This window comes from Mobula hypostoma, chromosome X1 (genome assembly GCF_963921235.1).
Source record: "Mobula hypostoma chromosome X1, sMobHyp1.1, whole genome shotgun sequence".
In the NCBI taxonomy this organism is placed as follows: Eukaryota; Metazoa; Chordata; class Chondrichthyes; order Myliobatiformes; family Myliobatidae; genus Mobula; species Mobula hypostoma.
The window spans coordinates 60778428-60795472 of record NC_086128.1 but is presented as its reverse complement, the minus strand read 5'-3'; the positions used below and the strand labels follow the sequence as shown (position 1 = coordinate 60795472).

General features: G+C 46.0%; 1 protein-coding gene across 1 annotated transcript in view; it reads left to right on the top strand.

Annotated features, from left to right (window-relative positions):
• LOC134340465 (insulin-like growth factor 2 mRNA-binding protein 3-B) overlaps positions 1–16609 on the top strand; it is a 42333-nt gene extending 25724 nt beyond the window's left edge. The window contains exon 3 of the mRNA XM_063037762.1: positions 16205–16609. Coding sequence (XP_062893832.1) covers positions 16205–16214 — 10 coding nt within the window. The 3' untranslated portion in view covers positions 16215–16609. The remainder of the gene's footprint in view (positions 1–16204) is intronic.
• The last annotated feature ends 436 nt before the right edge of the window (positions 16610–17045 follow it).

Sequence of the window (17045 nt, the reverse complement as noted above, 5' to 3'; positions counted from 1 at the left end):
TCTCAGAAACTGCTGACCTGCAGGCTAGCGGAGGGAAGGAGCACCTCACACCTCCCTTAGTAGAGACGTATCTCCACCCCGCCACACTAACATAGGACCATTAAACCATAAAATGAGATCATGCACACAATATATGAACCTGGTCAGAGAAAGCATAACATTGTTGTTACAATTAACATTGGAAATCTGTTAGATGCACCAGAGCAATATTGTACTCAACGTCAGTAAGACCAAGCAACTAATTGTGGACTTCAGGAAGGAGAAGTCAAGGCAACACACACCAGCTTTTATTGGGAGTCAGCTGTGGAGAGAGTGAGCAATTTCAAGTTCCTGGGTATCAACATGTCTGAGCATCTATCCTGCGTCCAACATATCGATGCAGTTACAAAGAAAGCACGCGAGCAGCTACGTTTCATTAGGATGTGGAGACTTGTTACATCATCAAAGACTCGAGCACATTTCTACAGGTGTACTGTGGAGAGCATTCCAGCTGCTCGATCACTGCCTGGTGTAGAGGGACCACTGCACAGGACTCGTAAAAGCTGCAGGGAGTTGTACACCCAGACAGCTTCATCGTGGGCACCGGCCTCCCCGACATCGAGGACATTGTCAAAAGGCAACACCTCAAGGTGTTGAGGACACCCATCACCCAGGACATGCCCTCTTCTCACTGCTACCATCAGGGAGGAGGTACAGGAGCCTGAAGACACACACTCAACGATTCAGGAACAGCTTCTTCCCCTCTGCCATCAGGGAGGAGGTACAGGAGCCTGAAGACACACACTCAGCGATTCAGGAACAGCTTCTTCCCCTCCGCCATCAGGGAGGAGGTACAGGAGCCTGAAGACACACATTCAACGATTCAGGAACAGCTTCTTCCCCTCTGCCATCAGGGAGGAGGTACAGGAGCCTGAAGACACACACTCAGTGATTCAGGAACAGCTTCTTCCCCTCTGCCATCAGATTTCTGAATGGACATTGAACCCATGAACACTACCTCACTACTTTTTTGTTTCTATTTTTGCACTTTTTATTTAATTAACTTAAAAATATATATATACCTACTGTAATTTTCAATTTTATTATTATTTGTTGCATTTTACTGCTGCCACAGAAACAACAAATTTCATGGCATATGCTAGTGATATTAAACCTGATTCTGATTCTAATTTTAGAAATAAAAAGTGGTAATATCACTTTTGTTGTGTTGTGTGTGGGTTATATGTACTGTGTTATGCACCTTGGTGTGGAGGAATGTTGTCTCGTTTGGTGGATTTACGTGAGTACGGTTGAATGACAATAAGCTTGATCTGGTTTGGGAACAAGTTTTGTCTTGTCCAGGATGAATCCAACTTCACTATATCGAGCAGCGACTGTGACCTTCGGGTATGCAACAGCAGCAATAGCTTTACTGATGCATCCCAGAAGATGCAGACCTCTTTCTGTGAAGCTGTACGTAGTGGAATTGTTGTGCAGGTTCTTGGAATTTTCAAGTCTATAAGATCCTGAACAATCAGAATCAGGTTTATTTTCACCGGCATGTGACGTGAAATTTGTTAACTTAGCAGCAGCAGTTCAATGCAATACATAGCAGAGAAAAAAAGTAATAATAACAAATAAAATAAAAAAATAAACAAGTAAATCAATTACATATATTGAATAGATTTTAAAAAACGTGCAAAAACAGAAATACTGTATATTGAAAAAATAAGTGAGGTAGTGTACAAAGATTCAATGTCCATTTAGGAATCAGATGGCAGAGGGGAAGAAGCTGTTCCTGAATCGTTGAGTGTGTGCTTTCAGGCTCCTGTACCTCCTCGCTGATGGTAACAGTGAGAAAAGGGCATGCCCTGGGTGCTGGAGGTCCTTAATAATGGACACTGCCTTTCTGAGACACCACTCCCTGAAGATGTCCCGGGTAGTTTGTAGGCTAGTACCCAAGATGAAGCTGACTAGATTTACAAACTTCTGCAGCTTCTTTTGGTCTTGACAGTGATGCAGCCTGTCAGAATGCTCTCCACGATACAACTATAGAAGGTTTTGAGTGTATTTGTTGACATGCCAAATCTCTTCAAACTCCTAATGAAGTATAGCCACTATCTTTCCTTCTTTATGACTACATCGATATGTTGGGACCAGGTTAGATCCTCAGAGATCTTGACACCCAGGAACTTGAAGCTGTTCACTCTCTCCACTTCTGATCCCTCTATGAGGATTGGTATGTGTTCCTTCATCTTACCCTTCCTGAAGTCCACAATCGAATTCATGCAGGTTTCTGGGGGAGGTATGCACTGGAGCTGGGCCAATCCCGGTTTTCGTTGTTGGGATCTGACAGAGGTGCATGATTGCTCCTGAAGAACTCCACATAATGAGCTCTCATTTCTGGTTTCCCTCTCAATGTGCGACTGAGGGGACGAGGCGACTAATGGCCCGCTCTCTGTTATTTGGCAGCAGTTGTCGTGGAGAGTGGAAAGGAGAAGAAGCTACCCAACGGTTTGACTTGCCGTTGCTAAACGCTTTGGTCATGATTCAAAGGAAGATCTCATCTTCAATAGAAGTTGTCAGCTTATTATCATCTTCAGTGACAGAAGACCGGCTTGCCTAAATTTGATTGAGCAGAGTTAAGTACGGTACATCAGAGTACTTGGTCTGCTTACCTACAAGCTTCTCTTTCATACAGTTTCTCCTCTCACAGGGTCTGAAACGACTTGAGCAGCCATTCTCCAGGACACTAGTCTCGAATGTGCTGACAGTGGGCTGATGAGCACCATCGAGGCAGAATTCACACAGCATGACCCAACCCATGTCCAGTTGTTGGGTATAAAGTGCTTTGAGCTGTTCTCGTACCTCATGTGCACAGATGGTGTCTTTGCCAAGCAACAGGACAACCTCAGCAGAAGGGTCAAGTGGGGTGGTGGTGGGAACTATCAGCGATGTCCTTAAAGAAGTGAATGACCACGTGTAGCTTCAGGAGTTGGGACTTCATCCACGTTGCTGGACATATGGTCACTCTCAATGAGGGTTAGCAAGGGTAAGAAGACCTCCCCTCCGATTGACTCCATGACAAATCCACTGGCTCTTCTTCAGGCAACTTCTGACATTTCAGAACGCCATTAGAGTGTGTGGGGAAACAGAACTTTGAATACTGAATGTCAAAGAAAGTTGATTTTACCAATGACACATTGCTCTGATCATCCAATATCATACCTGCCATTTTTTTTGGCTCAGGATGTCCTTTCGGGTAGATGTTGACTAGACATGTTGAGCATGATTTGCCTTGGAAGCCTGTCCCACATACCTCTGCATGAGGGTGTAGCTGCATCCGATGATGCCCCGCCGTGCCCTGCTGCAGGTGTACTGGAACCAGTTGTAGCCCAAGGTGCTGTCCCTGAGCAAACTGCTGGTCACGCTTGATAACTTTATGGTCCTTTGTTTGCTTGGTGTACTGTTGAAGCGGAACAATTGGGACACATTGAGTGCTCATTCAGAAAGCATCTCCGGTCTCTAGTTTTTCTCGGAATCCTCTGCACTTCCGTAAGGGTGAGGTTTCTTATGGACAGGGCTTTGTCCATCGGAGTTCATGATCGAGTTTTCTACTGCAGCTTTGTGCACCATAATAGGGATTTTGGTTTTCCGTGTTTTTGCTGGAGGCCCCTCTTTGAATAACATGTTACCAGCTGCTAAGTGCATAAAACTGGGGTGATGGCAGCAGATAAATTCCTAAAAGAATGAAAATGGTGGAGGGCAAGTCATTGGGTGTATTTAATGGGGAGAGTTAGTAGGTTCTTGATTAGTAAGACGTGAAAGGTTCCAGGGAGAAGGCAAGAGAATGGAGTTGAAAGGGATAATGGATCTGCCATGATAAAATAGTGGGGTAGACTCGATGGGCTGAATGGCCTAATTCTGCTCCTCTGTCTTAAGGTCTTATGGACAAGCCATCTCTGGCCCTCCAGACTCCGTTGGACTCACGGGTTTAGAGACACCTCTGACGTCCCCCATGGGTTCAAAGACTTGGCGACCCAGGATTTCGGCCATCGGGCTTTGACTTCTGGATTTCTGATCAACCTTCGGGCTTCAATTTTCGATCTCAACCCCAAGACTCATTGATAATGGGACCTCAACCTCCTTATTAATCTCTTCCCCTTATTAGCAGCAGAGCCCTGACAGGGGTAAAGATTGAGGTGTTTTAACCTGCAACCTTTAACACTGTAACAGGGGCTCTCCCCTTGGCCAAATGATTGTTTTTTTCCCTCCCTACCCCTGACGTGGAGGGTCTTCCTTATGAAAGTTAGTCTCTGTAGAGGCAGATATGTTCAACGTTTGCCAATCTTAACCAACCGGTAGGGCTGCAGCCATCGACACAGTGCTGACTTGGCGGCTGTGGCCACGGACATCGGCTTGCCTCGGCGGAATCACTTCTGAGGATTCTGTGGTCTGATGTTTAAGGTTCTGTGTGTTATTTGTTCCCCTTTTGTTGTTTGTGCGATTAGTTCTTTTTTTCTCTTGTACGTTTGATGGTCTTGTTTTCTTTAAGCAGGATCCATGGTGTTTCTTTGTTTCCTGGCTGCCTGCAAGAAGACGAATCTCAAGGTTGTGTAGTGGATACCTACTTTGACAATAAATGCACTTTGAACTTTGACCTTTGCTGTTGCACGGTCGAGGAAAAGAGTATGGAAATCATAAACACAAGAAACCCTTCAGTTGCTGGAAATCCAGAGCAACACACACAAAATGCTGGAGGAACTCAGCAGGTCAGGCAGCATCTATGGAAATGAGTAAACACTGACATTTCCGGCCGACGCCCTTCTTCAGGACCAGAAAGGAAAAGGGAACCTTTGCTCCGTCTGCCAAAAACGGGACTTTCCAGTGGCCAAACATTTTAGTTCCCTTTCCCATTCCTGTTCTGACATGTCATTCCATGGCCTCCTCTATTCCTCTCTCTGGCCTCATACCTCTTCTCATCTACCTAACTCTTCCCCCGGGTCCTTTCCTCCTTCCCTTTCTCCTATGGTCCACTCTCCTCTCCTATCAGATTCCTTTCTCTTCATCCACCTGGCTTCACCTATCACCTTCCAGATATCCTCCTTCCTCTCCCCCCACCTTTTTGTTCTGGCATCTTCCCACTTTCTTTCCAGTCCTGATGAAGGGTCTCGGCCCAAAACGTTGACTGTTTATTCCTACAGATCGTAAACACAAAATAATCTGCAGATGCTGGGATCAAAGCAACACTCACAGCACGCTGGAGGAACTCAGCAGGTTGGGCAGCATCAGTGGAAACGATGAGTCGACGTTTCGGGCCGGAACCCTTTGTCAGGACTGAAGAAAGAAGGAGGGGGAAGGATTTGAAGATTGCTTCTAGGTTCAGTTGAAAGACCAGTAATTTGAAAGACAAAGGGGTGGGGAAGGGGAAGCAGGGACGTCATAGGCAGGAAAACAATGGGTAGTAGAAGAAGGAGGCGGAACCATGAGGGAGGTGATAGGCAGTTGAGGGAGGGGGCAGACTGAAATAGAGATAGGGGAAGGGAGGGGGAGGGAATTACTGGAAGTTGGAGAATTCTACGTTCATACCAAGGGGCTGGAGACTACCTAGACGGTATATGAGGTGTTGCTCCTCCAACCTGAGTTTAGCCTCATCATGGCAGCCTCATCAACCTAGCACATTATCCTCCGCAACTTCCGCCACCTTCAACACGACCCCACCACTAAGCACATCTTTCCCTCTCCGCCCCACTCCGCCTTCCGCAGGGATCGGTCCCTCTGTGACTCCCTGATCCACACGTTCCTCCCCATGGATCTCTCACCCGGAACTTATCCCTGTAAGCGTAAGTGCTATACCTGTCCCTACACCTCCTCTCTTGCAACCATTCAGGGCCCCAAACAGTCCTTCCAGGTGAGGCAACACTTCACTTGTGAGTCTGTTGGGGTCATCTATTGCATCCAGTGCTCCCGGTGTGGCCTCCTCTACATCGGTGAAACCCGTCGCAGATTGGGGGACCGCTTCACCGAGCACCTCCGCTCCATCCGCCACAACAGACAGGATCTCCCGATTGACACCCACTTCAACTCTGCTTCCCACTCCCATTCAGATATGTCCATACATGGCCTCCTCTACTGCCATGATGAGGCTAAATGTCAAGTCATCGTTTCCACTGATGCTGCCTGACCTGCTGAGCTCCTCCAGCATTTTGTGTGTTAATATGGAGAGGAACTAGGTCCAATCATGTCCCTAATATTGGAATCAGGTTTGAATGCAAACTAACAAATCAAAACATATAAGGTGACTAGCAGCATTGACAAATCTCAGCTAAGTTGATAGGGAGATGTTAAATTAGCAGACTCTAAAAGAAAAGCTATTCTACTCATAGTAGCTAGGAAATGATGTGTAGTGTGTGACCAGTTTAACTGCCAAAAGGAAGCAAAAACAGAAATCAAATATAACCCTAAAGTTATGGATATTGAACATTTGGTAAATTGTGTGTGTCTGAATTCCTCATTTGCAAAAACAATCGACATTCACAACAGAGGTGTGATAAGTCAACAGAAACTACAAGCTGACAACCGAGGATACTTTGAAGTCAGTAAAGCGATTGTCTCTTAGTTGGTGTGTGTGGGTTGGATCGCTTATCTCGTCTCCAGACCCCATGAGGTGTGCAAAGAGTCATAATCAGAGTCAGCTTTAATATCTCTGGCCTGTGTCGTCAAATTTGCAGAAGCAGTACATTGCAATACATAATAAAAACTAAATTACAGTAACTCTGTGTGTGTGTCTAAGTAGTGCAAAAAGAGAAAAGGGGCTCAGTGTCCATTCAGAAATCTGATGGCAGAGGGGAAGAAGCTGTTCCTGAATCGTTGAGTGTGTGTCTTCAGGCTCCTGTACCTCCTCCCTGATGGCAGAGGGGAAGAAGCTGTTCCTGAATCGTTGAGTGTGTGTCTTCAGGCTCCTGTATCTCCTCCCTGATGGCAGAGGTATGTGTTCCTTCATCTTACCCTTCCTGAAATCCACAATGAGCTCTTTTGTCTTACGGACATTGAGTACCAGGTTGTTGCTGTGACACTACTCCTCTAGTTGGTATCTCAGTCCTGTACGCCCTCTTGTCTCCATCTGAGGTTCTGCCAACAATGGTTGTCTCATCAGCAAATTTATAGATGGTGTTTGAGCTCTGCCTAGCCACACAGTCATCGGTATAGAGAGAGTAGAGCAGTGGGCTAAGCACACACATCCTTGTGTTGATTGTCAGCGAGGAGGAGATATTTTTACCAATCCGCACAGATTGTGGTCTTCCGGTTAGGAAGTCGAGGATCCAATTACAGAGAGAGGGCAGAGCCCCAGGTTCTGTAGCTTATTGATCAGGATTGTGGGAATGATGGTGTTAAATGCTGAGCTACAGTCAACAAACATCGGTGTTCGTATTGAGAAGCTGACCCTGCTGAACCTCTCATCACAGCGCTAAGCAGTATTGCACCCATGTTGTACTGTCTCAGTACTTTTATATTTGTGTGCTGTAGCACTTTTTTTATTTGCAGTTATTTTGTAAATAACACTACTCTTTGCATTTCTGGTCAGATGCTAAATGCATTTCATTGGCTTTGTATCTGTACTCGGCACAATGAAAATAAAGTTGAATCTAATCTAATCTAATCTAAACTATGCCCTTCAGAAACCCTTTCTTGCCTGGGCTGTCTGCACATTGATTTCTCCTTTTGGTTTAAAAAATTTCCCGCTCCCTTCTCTTTTCTTCTATTCCCTACTCTGGCCTCCCATTTCTTCTCATGTGCCTATCACCTCCCCCCGAGCCCCCTCCTCCTCCTCTCTCTCCTGCGGCCCACTCTCCTCTCTGATCAGACTCCTTCCTCTCCAGCCCTTTACCCTTCCCACCCAGCTGGCTTCACCTGTCATCTCCCAGCTTGTCCTTCCCCTCCCTCCACCTTCTTATTCTGGCGTCTTTACCCCTTCCTTTCCAGTCCTGAAGAAGGGTCTCGGCCCAAACATCGAATAGTTATTCCCCTCCAGAGATACTGCCTGACCTACTGCGTTCCACCACTCTGTGTGTGTGTGTGTGTGTGTGTGTGTGTGTGTGTGTGTGTGTGTGTGCGTGCGTGTGTGCGGGGGGCGTCTGGATTTTCAGCATCTGCAGAATCTATTGTGTTTATGATTTGCTCACTCTATCTTCACTCTATCCTTGTCTGGACATTATGTTATCTGTTGCCTTACAGCAGCTCCCCACACTTCTTTCGCCACAGTGCTGAACACAAACTTTGGACTCACTTTCAAGCACTTTACAACTTGTGTATTTGTTTATCTATCTACCTATTTATTTACTTATTGATACTTTGTGCAATCTGTTAGTCTGTATAGTTTTTCATTGACTCTATTGTACTTCTACTGTGAATTTCTGCTGGAAGTGAATCTCAGGGTTGTATATGGCGACAATAAAATTTACTTTGAACATTGTACTTTTACTTTTTCTTGACACAATGGTCAGAGTGAAGGGCAAGTTTTTTACAGAGATGTCTGGTTTTTTACAGGTGGCTGTCTGGAATGCACTGCTTGGGGTGATAGTGGAGTCTTTTCAGGGAATTTAGAGAGACTTTTAGATTGGCACGTGAATGAGAGGAAAATGGAAGGATATGGAAATTGTCTAGGCAGAAGAGATTAGTTTAGTTGGCCATTTGACGACTAATTTAATTGTTTCAACACGACATTGAGGGCTGAAGGTCCTCTTCCTGTGCTGTACTCTTCTACGTTCAATGTTCCATCTTCAGTCAAGGGATTTGAAATGCATACGTGATTGGGCAGTATGTGGTCTATGCGTGTGGTTTGCAAGTGACATGCAGAATTCTAAAAGTATAAGAAAGTGCAAGTGCAAATTGTCTGGGGTTGCATTCATTTCCAATGTGGAAAAGGATCTTGTTTCCAAGTGAGCATTTCCGGATTTATTTTATCAGTTATATCTGAAAAAATCAAGCCTTAAATGTACAAAAGTGTGCTTGTGTTTGACTTAGAGTTCCCGTCTTGCCTGTACAAACTGCTGATAAGTTCTGATTTGTGGAAGTCAAGCGAAATATAAGTGGTTCTGCATTCTATCAAAGTTCCTGCATCACGTGTAATGCTTAACTTATATATCAGAATCAGGGTTATTATTACTGATATATGTTGTGAAATGTGTTCTTTTATGGCAACAGTACAATGCAATACATGAAATCACTGTAAGTTACAATGAGAAATATATTTTTAAAAATTGTGCAAAAAGAGAGTAAATCAGTGAGGTAGTGTTCGTGGGTTCAATATCCATTCAGAAATCTGATGACAGAGGGGAAGAAGCTCTTCCTAAAACATTGAGTGTGTGTCTTCAGGCTCCATAACCATATAACCATATAACAATTACAGCACGGAAACAGGCCATCTCAGCCCTTCTAGTCCGTTCCGAACTCTTACTCTCACCTCGTCCCACCGACCTGCACTTGTAAGAAGAGGGTGGGGAGGGTCCTTAATGATGGATGGCTTTGCTCTATTCTATGCATGCTTTACTTGGGAAGGGACCTGTTTCCAGTACAATCAGAGTCAGGTTTATACAGTACTGTGCACACATATACGTAGACAGGGTGTCTAAGACTTTTGCACACAGTACTGTACGTATCAATGCCGAGCGGAGAGCGAGTTTGTAAATCTGGCAGGCCCAGAGGATGTTGGGAATGGCGAGGGTGGAACGCCGTGGGAGGAGTGTGGGACAGGTGGCAGAGGAGGAGTGTCAGGGGGGGGTGCAGACACACCCAGCCCTGAGACACCAGGCAAGGTCATTTAATCCCAAACTGTCAGTTTATTGATCATTACAGGATGTCTCTCTGGTGTTTCCCACTCCCTCCCCTCTCCCTTCCCCTTTTCCCCAACCATGATTCCCCTCTCCCTCCCCCTTTTCTCAACCAGGATTCCCCTCTCCCTCCCCCTTTTCCCAACTATGATTCCCCTCTCCCTCCCCCTTTTCCCAACCATGATTCCCCTCTCCCTCCCCCTTTTCCCAACCATGATTCCCCTCTCCCTCCCCCTTTTCCCAACCATGATTCCCCTCTCCCTCCCCTTTTCCCAACTATGATTCCCCTCTCCCTCCCCCTTTTCCCAACCATGATTCCCCTCTCCCTCCCCCTTTTCCCAACCATGATTCCCCTCTCCCTCCCCCTTTTCCCAACCATGATTCCCCTCTCCCTCCCCCTTTTCCCAACCATGATTCCCCTCTCCCTGCCCCCCTTCCCACTCTCAGTCCACAATACAGACCCGTATCAGAATCAGGTTTATCATCACTCACATATGTCGTGAAATTTGTTTTTGTTTGTGGCAGCGGTACAGCGCAATACATAAAATTACTACAGTACTGTGCTAAATTCTTAGATACCCTAGCTATATATATGTACCCAAGACTTTATGCACCCACAGTATGTCATGAAATTTGTCATTTTGCAGCAGCACAGTGCAATGCATAATAACACTAGAAGTTGCAGTAAGAGACATAGAAACATAGAAAATAGGTGCAGGAGTAGGCCATTCGGCCCTTCGAGCCTGCACCGCCATTTATTATGATCATGGCTGATCATCCAACTCAGAACCCCGCCCCAGCCTTCCCTTCATACCCCCTGACCCCCGTGGCCACAAGGGCCATATCTAACTCCCTCTTAAACACAGCCAATGAACTGGCCTCAACTGTTTCCTGTGGCAGAGAATTCCACAGATTCACCACTCTCTGTGTGAAGAAGTTTTTCCTCATCTCGGTCCTAAAAGGCTTCCCCTTTATCCTCAAACTGTGACCCCTCGTTCTGGACTTCCCCAACATCGGGAACAATCTTCCTGCATCTAGCCTGTCCAATCCCTTCACGATTTTATACGTTTCAATCAGATCCCCCCTCAATCTTCTAAATTCCAACGAGTACAAGCCCAGTTCATCCAGTCTTTCTTCATATGAAAGTCCTGCCATCCCAGGAATCAATCTGGTGAACCTTCTTTGTACTCCCTCTATGACAAGGATGTCTTTCCTCAGATTAGGGGACCAAAACTTCACACAATACTCCAGGTGTGGTCTCACCAAGGCCTTGTACAACTGCAGTAGTACCTCCCTGCTCCTGTACTCGAATCCTCTCGCTATAAATGCCAGCATACCATTCGCCTTTTTCACCGCCTGCTGTACCTGCATGCCCACTTTCAATGACTGGTGTATAATGACACCCAGGTCTCGTTGCACCTCCCCTTTTCCTAATCGGCCACCATTCAGATAATAATCTGTTTTCCTATTTTTGCCACCAAAGTGGATAACTTCACATTTATCCACATTAAATTGCATCTGCCATGAATTTGCCCACTCACCCAACCTATCCAAGTCACTCTGCATCCTCTTAGCATCCTCCTCACAGCTAACACTGCCACCCAGCTTCGTGTCATCTGCAAACTTGGAGATGCTGCATTTAATTCCCTCATCCAAGTCACTAATGTATATTGTAAACAACTGGGGTCCCAGCACTGAGCCTTGCGGTACCCCACTAGTCACCGCCTGCCATTCTGAAAAGGTCCCTTTTATTCCCAGTCTTTGCTTCGTGTCTGCTAACCAATTCTCCATCCACATCAATACCTTACCCCCAATACCGTGTGCTTTAAGTTTGCACACTAATCTCCTGTGTGGGACCTTGTCAAAAGCCTTTTGAAAATCCAAATATACTACATCCACTGGTTCTCCCCTATCCACTCTACTAGTTACATCCTCAAAAAATTCTATGAGATTCGTCAGACATGATTTTCCTTTCACAAATCCATGCTGACTTTGTCCGATCATTTCACCGCTTTCCAAATGTGCTGTTATCACATCTTTGATAACTGACTCCAGCAGTTTCCCCACCACCGACGTTAGGCTAACCGGTCTATAATTCCCCGGTTTCTCTCTCCCTCCTTTTTTAAAAAGTGGGGTTACATTAGCCACCCTCCAATCCTCAGGAACTAGTCCAGAATCTAAATAAACAGTGGAAAAATAGAACAAAATAGAGAGGTGATCTTCGCAGTTTTCACTACTGTCAGTCATATAAGACCATAGACCATAAGATATAGGAGCAGAATTAGGCCATTTGGCCCATCGAGTCTGCTCCACCATTTCATCATGGCTGATCCAATTTTCCTCTCAGCCCCAATCTCCTGTATTCCTTCATGCCCTGACTAATCAAAAATCTATCAAACTCTGCCTTAAATACACCCGAATGACTTGGCCTCCACAGCTGCCTGTGGCAACAAATTCCACAGATTCACCACTTTCTGGCCAGAGAAATGCCTCCTCCTCTCTACATCCAGTCTGTCAAGGACTTTCAATATTCGATAGGTCTCAATGAATTTCCGGGTGGATACTGAGGGAATACCGTCACACTCAGATGCAGAAGGGACCTCCGTTAGAAGGGTCCTCCATTGCTGTTTCCCTAACAGTTTTGTTTGACCAGTCAGGGTTGTTAGCCCTGAGCTGAACCCCCGAGCCTTGAGGTCCGGTGGGCCACTCTTAGTCTGGCCTCTGCCCTTTGACCTGTTTGGCATGGGTGACCCGACCGAGAGCCCTGACTCCAGCCAGCCATAGCTCTCCGCGTCATTGAGGCCCGCAAGCCTCCAAACCCTATGGCAAGGTTGTGGTCCTCTTGGAGGGGTGTTTGAAATAGCGGGCAATTTATTAAAAACTGGTGCACACCAGGAGACAGCCAAAGCTGATTTACCTGAGCATGAATTTGAGAGAGCTTTTACATTCTCCGTTCATGAGATTATCAGTAAAACTACATGGTGGCTGCAGGACGATTTAATTAGGGAGCTGATTGCAAAATTCCGGGAGGGGGGAGAAGACGACAGCGCGCGCGGCCACTCCGGTGAATGATATCTGTAATCTGTCAAGTAGGGTGCTGCGCACAATCCTGATTTGATGGAGACGGACGTGAGAGTACGGAGGAACATCTGGAGAAACTTCTGAAATGCCTGTTTCACTGCCGCTGCTACTGTGTGGTAACCGGAATCTCCGGAGGGGAAGGCCCCAAAATCCTCGGCTTTGCGTGTTTCGGCGGCCGGGGAGAGGTCGAAGGCGCTCGGCAGAGGATGGCGCTCGGGCGGCTGTATCAGAGGGGCTGGTCGGAGGCTCGAAGTTTTCAGACGGATGAACTCAGTGTCGGCTGCTTCCAAGGCATCGGCAAGTTGACGGTGCCTGGAGGTTTATGGCGGGGAGTTTCTCTTTTTTGCCGCCTGCTATCGGGGACTCGGGAGTCGATCGGGACTTGAGACTTTTTTTTTTACCGTGCCCATGGTCTGTTCTTTATCAAATTATGGTATTGCTTTGCACTGCTGTAACTATATGTTATAATTATGTGGTTCTGTCAGTGTTAGTCTTTGGTTTGTCCTGTTTTCTGTGATATCACTCTGGAGGAACATTGTATCATTTCTTAATGCATGTACGCATTTCTAAATGACAATAAAAGAGGACTGAGTGTTTTCATAATCTAAAAAGAAGTGATCCAATTTTTTACTACACCAATGGGTGCACATCTTAACAGAATTCGTGAAGTTCCTGAAACTTGGGTGTTGTTGCTGCTGCGTTCCGTGTCTCTACTTTAGCCTGTGGTTTCCTGTTACCATATTAGCACAATCCACATTCCTATTTGCTCGTTATTAACCTTCACTATTCTTGCCCCTACAACACATTCCACTCCGGTATGATCTTGTCTACCTGCACTGCACGTATTCTGCTGCTGTTGCATTTTATGCTGCATTCTGTTATTGTTTTCTCTTGTCCTACCTCAATCATCATCATCATTATGTGCCATGCTATATGACATCATCATTATGCGCTGTGTCATATAATGCAGGCTATCATGGTGACCATGATTGTTCTTAGTAAATTTTTCTGCAGAAGTTGTTTGCCATTACCTTCCTCTGGGCAGTAGGTAGGTGACCCCGGCCATTATCAATACTCTTCAGAGATTGTCTGCCTGGCGTCAGTGGTCACATCACCAGGACTTGTGATCTGCACCGGCTGCTCGTACGACCGTCCACCACCTGCTCCCATGGTTTCACGTGACCCTGATCGTGGGGCTAAGCAGGTGCTACACCTTGCCCAAGGGTGACCTGCAGGCTAGTGGAGAATCTTACACTGTATCTCCTTTGGTAAAGACGTTTCTCCACCCCACCACCCAACCACCTTAATGCATAGTTCAATAGTTCCAGAGAATGTATACAATATACATCCTGAAATTCTTGTTCTTCACAGACATCCACAAAAACAGAAGAGTGCCCTCAAAGAATGAGTGACAGAAAAAATGTTAGAACCACAAAGCCCCCTTACTACCCCTCCAGCAAAGCAACGACCCTCCCCAACCCCACTCACCTCCGCAAAAAGCGTCAGCACACTCCACCTGCCGAGCAAGCAATAGCAAAGCCCCGAAGAAAAACCATGATCTGCAGTACATCAAAAATTATCATTCACCCAACAATTCGACATTGCACAGTCTCTCTCTCCCTTCTCTCCCTAATAAAGGGACAGAGAGGTGTCACTCAGCGAGAGGGGAGACATAGACAAAAGAACTTGCTAATTAACAGTGTAATGACTTAATCTGTAAGAAGAACCAGTTTTGCTCTTTACTTTGGTACGTGTGACAATATTAATCCAATTCCAATTCCAGGCTTGGGCGTCCCAGTAGCAGTTAGCTACTCATGTTCCATTCCATCACTTTCTGTAAGGAGTTTCTACGTTTCCTTTGCGACCGTGTTCTCTGCTGTCCTCCCATATTCCAGAGATGTACGGGTTAGTAGGTTCGTGGGTCACATGGGTGTAATTGGGCAGTGCAACCTCATTGGGCCTGTTACTCTGCTGAATCTCTAAATAAACATAAAATATAAATAGAGGTGCCCCAAGCATCTGAGCTTGTTCTCACTTCCTTTTCAATACAATAGAATTTATGGAGAAAATACCTAAACCAACACTGACAAACAACCAAAAGAAGACAAAGAGAAAAAAAAAGCAATACTGAGAACACAAGTTGTAGAGTCCTTGAAAGTGAGTCTGTGGGAATCAGTTCAGTGTTGAGGTGAATGAAGTTATCCATGCTGGTTCAGGATCCTGATGGTTGAGGGGTAATAACTGTTCCTGAACCTGGTGGTGTGAGTCCTGAGGCTCCTGTACCTCCTTCCTGATGGTTGAGGGGTGATAACGTTTCCTGAACCTGGTGGTGTGGGTCCTGAGGCTCCTGTACCTCCTTCCTGATGGTAGTAGCAAGAAGAGAGTAGGTCCTGGATAGTGGGAGCCCTTGATAGTGGATTCTGCTTTCTGCTGGCAGCAGTTCTTGTAAATGTGCTGAATGATGGGTTGGACTGTGACTGTGGGGGTCTGGGCTGTGTCTGCCACTTTCTGTAGTCTTCTCCATTCCTGGGCATTGGTGCTGATGAAGGGTCTCAGCATGAAACGTCAACTGTTCATTCATTTCCATAGATGCTGCCTGACTTGTTGAGTTCCTCCAGCATTTTGTGTGTGTTGCTTCAGTGATTCCATACCAGGCTGTGATACCGCCAATTAGGATTCTCTCCATTGTGCCTTTAGTTGACGTGCCAAATCTAATCTTAGAGAAAAAGCTGCTTTCTTGAGGCAATGTCCTTGTTGGCAGGGTGGGTTGTGGCTGCGTCTACAATCCTCTGTAGTCTCTTGCATTGGGGCCTCCACCTTGCAAATTTCTGCAGGTGAACAGCATTCGGACTGGTTGCATCACCACCTAGTCTGGACGTTCCAGTGCACAGGATCACAAGAGGCTGCAGGGCGTTGTGTTCATCAGGCATGTCTTTAAGAGGCAGCATCCATCACAGAGGGCCCCCATCACCCAGGACCTGCCTTCTTCTCACTGCTACCATCAGGGAGGAGGTACAGGAGCCTGAAGACACACACTCAACGTTCAGGAACAGCTTCTTCCCCTCTGCCATCAGGGAGGAGGTACAGGAGCCTGAAGACACACACTCAACGATTCAGGAACAGCTTCTTCCCCTCTGCCATCAGATTTCTGAATGGACATTGAACCCTGCCTCTCTATTACATTTTGCAATATTTATTTATTTAGTAATTTATAGTAATTTTATATCTTTGCATAACATCAAATTTCACAGCATAAAAGACAGAGATCATAAACCTGACTCTGATTCTAATCATGACGTTGTTTGCCTGTTCAGGTGGATATAGAAGATTCCAGAAGGGGGAAGCTACTCTCGATGTACTGGCCAAAATCCACCCACAAGCCAGCCACTGTCTCAGATTATTCTCACCCCTAAGGATTCGTCTCTTACTGAGAGAAAGTGAGATGCTGAGGTTCTGACATCCCACGTTTAATAACAGCGAGCATCACTAGTACTGTGTTGAGTCTTCTAAGATCTAAGAATAGAAAGCAAAACTAACTCGATGCTAAGTGTCTAAGGAGTATGCCAATAAAATTACAAGGTTGTTTTTTTTGGTGTTATGGCAACACAAAAGCAGAGGCTGGAAATCTTTGCTAATACTAGAAAGTGTTAGAAATAGTCAGCAGCTCTGGCAGCATCCGAGCAGCGAGAAACAGAATTAACAGTTTAGGTCAATGGACCTCACATTCTGACATACAGATGATAGAATGAATATCAATTTCTCCATCTGTTTTTTTTTCTTCCCTTCCTCTTCCCTCTTTTTCCATTCCTCATTCTTCTCCTCACCTGCGTATCCCCTCCCCCGGGGTCCCCTCCTCCTTCCCTTTCTCCACGGTCCACTCTCCTCTCCTGCCAGACTCCTTCTTCTCCAGCCCTTGACCTTTCCCACCCACCTGGCTTCACCCATCACCTTCCAGCTCTCCTCCTTCCCCTCCCCCCACTTTTTTTATTCTGGTGTCTTCCCGCTTCCTTTCCCGTCTTGAAGAAGGGTCTCAGTCCGAAATGTCGACTGTTTTGAAATGAATGAGAAGATCGGTAGCTTGCTTGTAAGGTTGTTCACCAGGCCTGGAGGCTAGGCCGCAAACGTTTTGTCACTAGTCGAGATGACATCATCAGA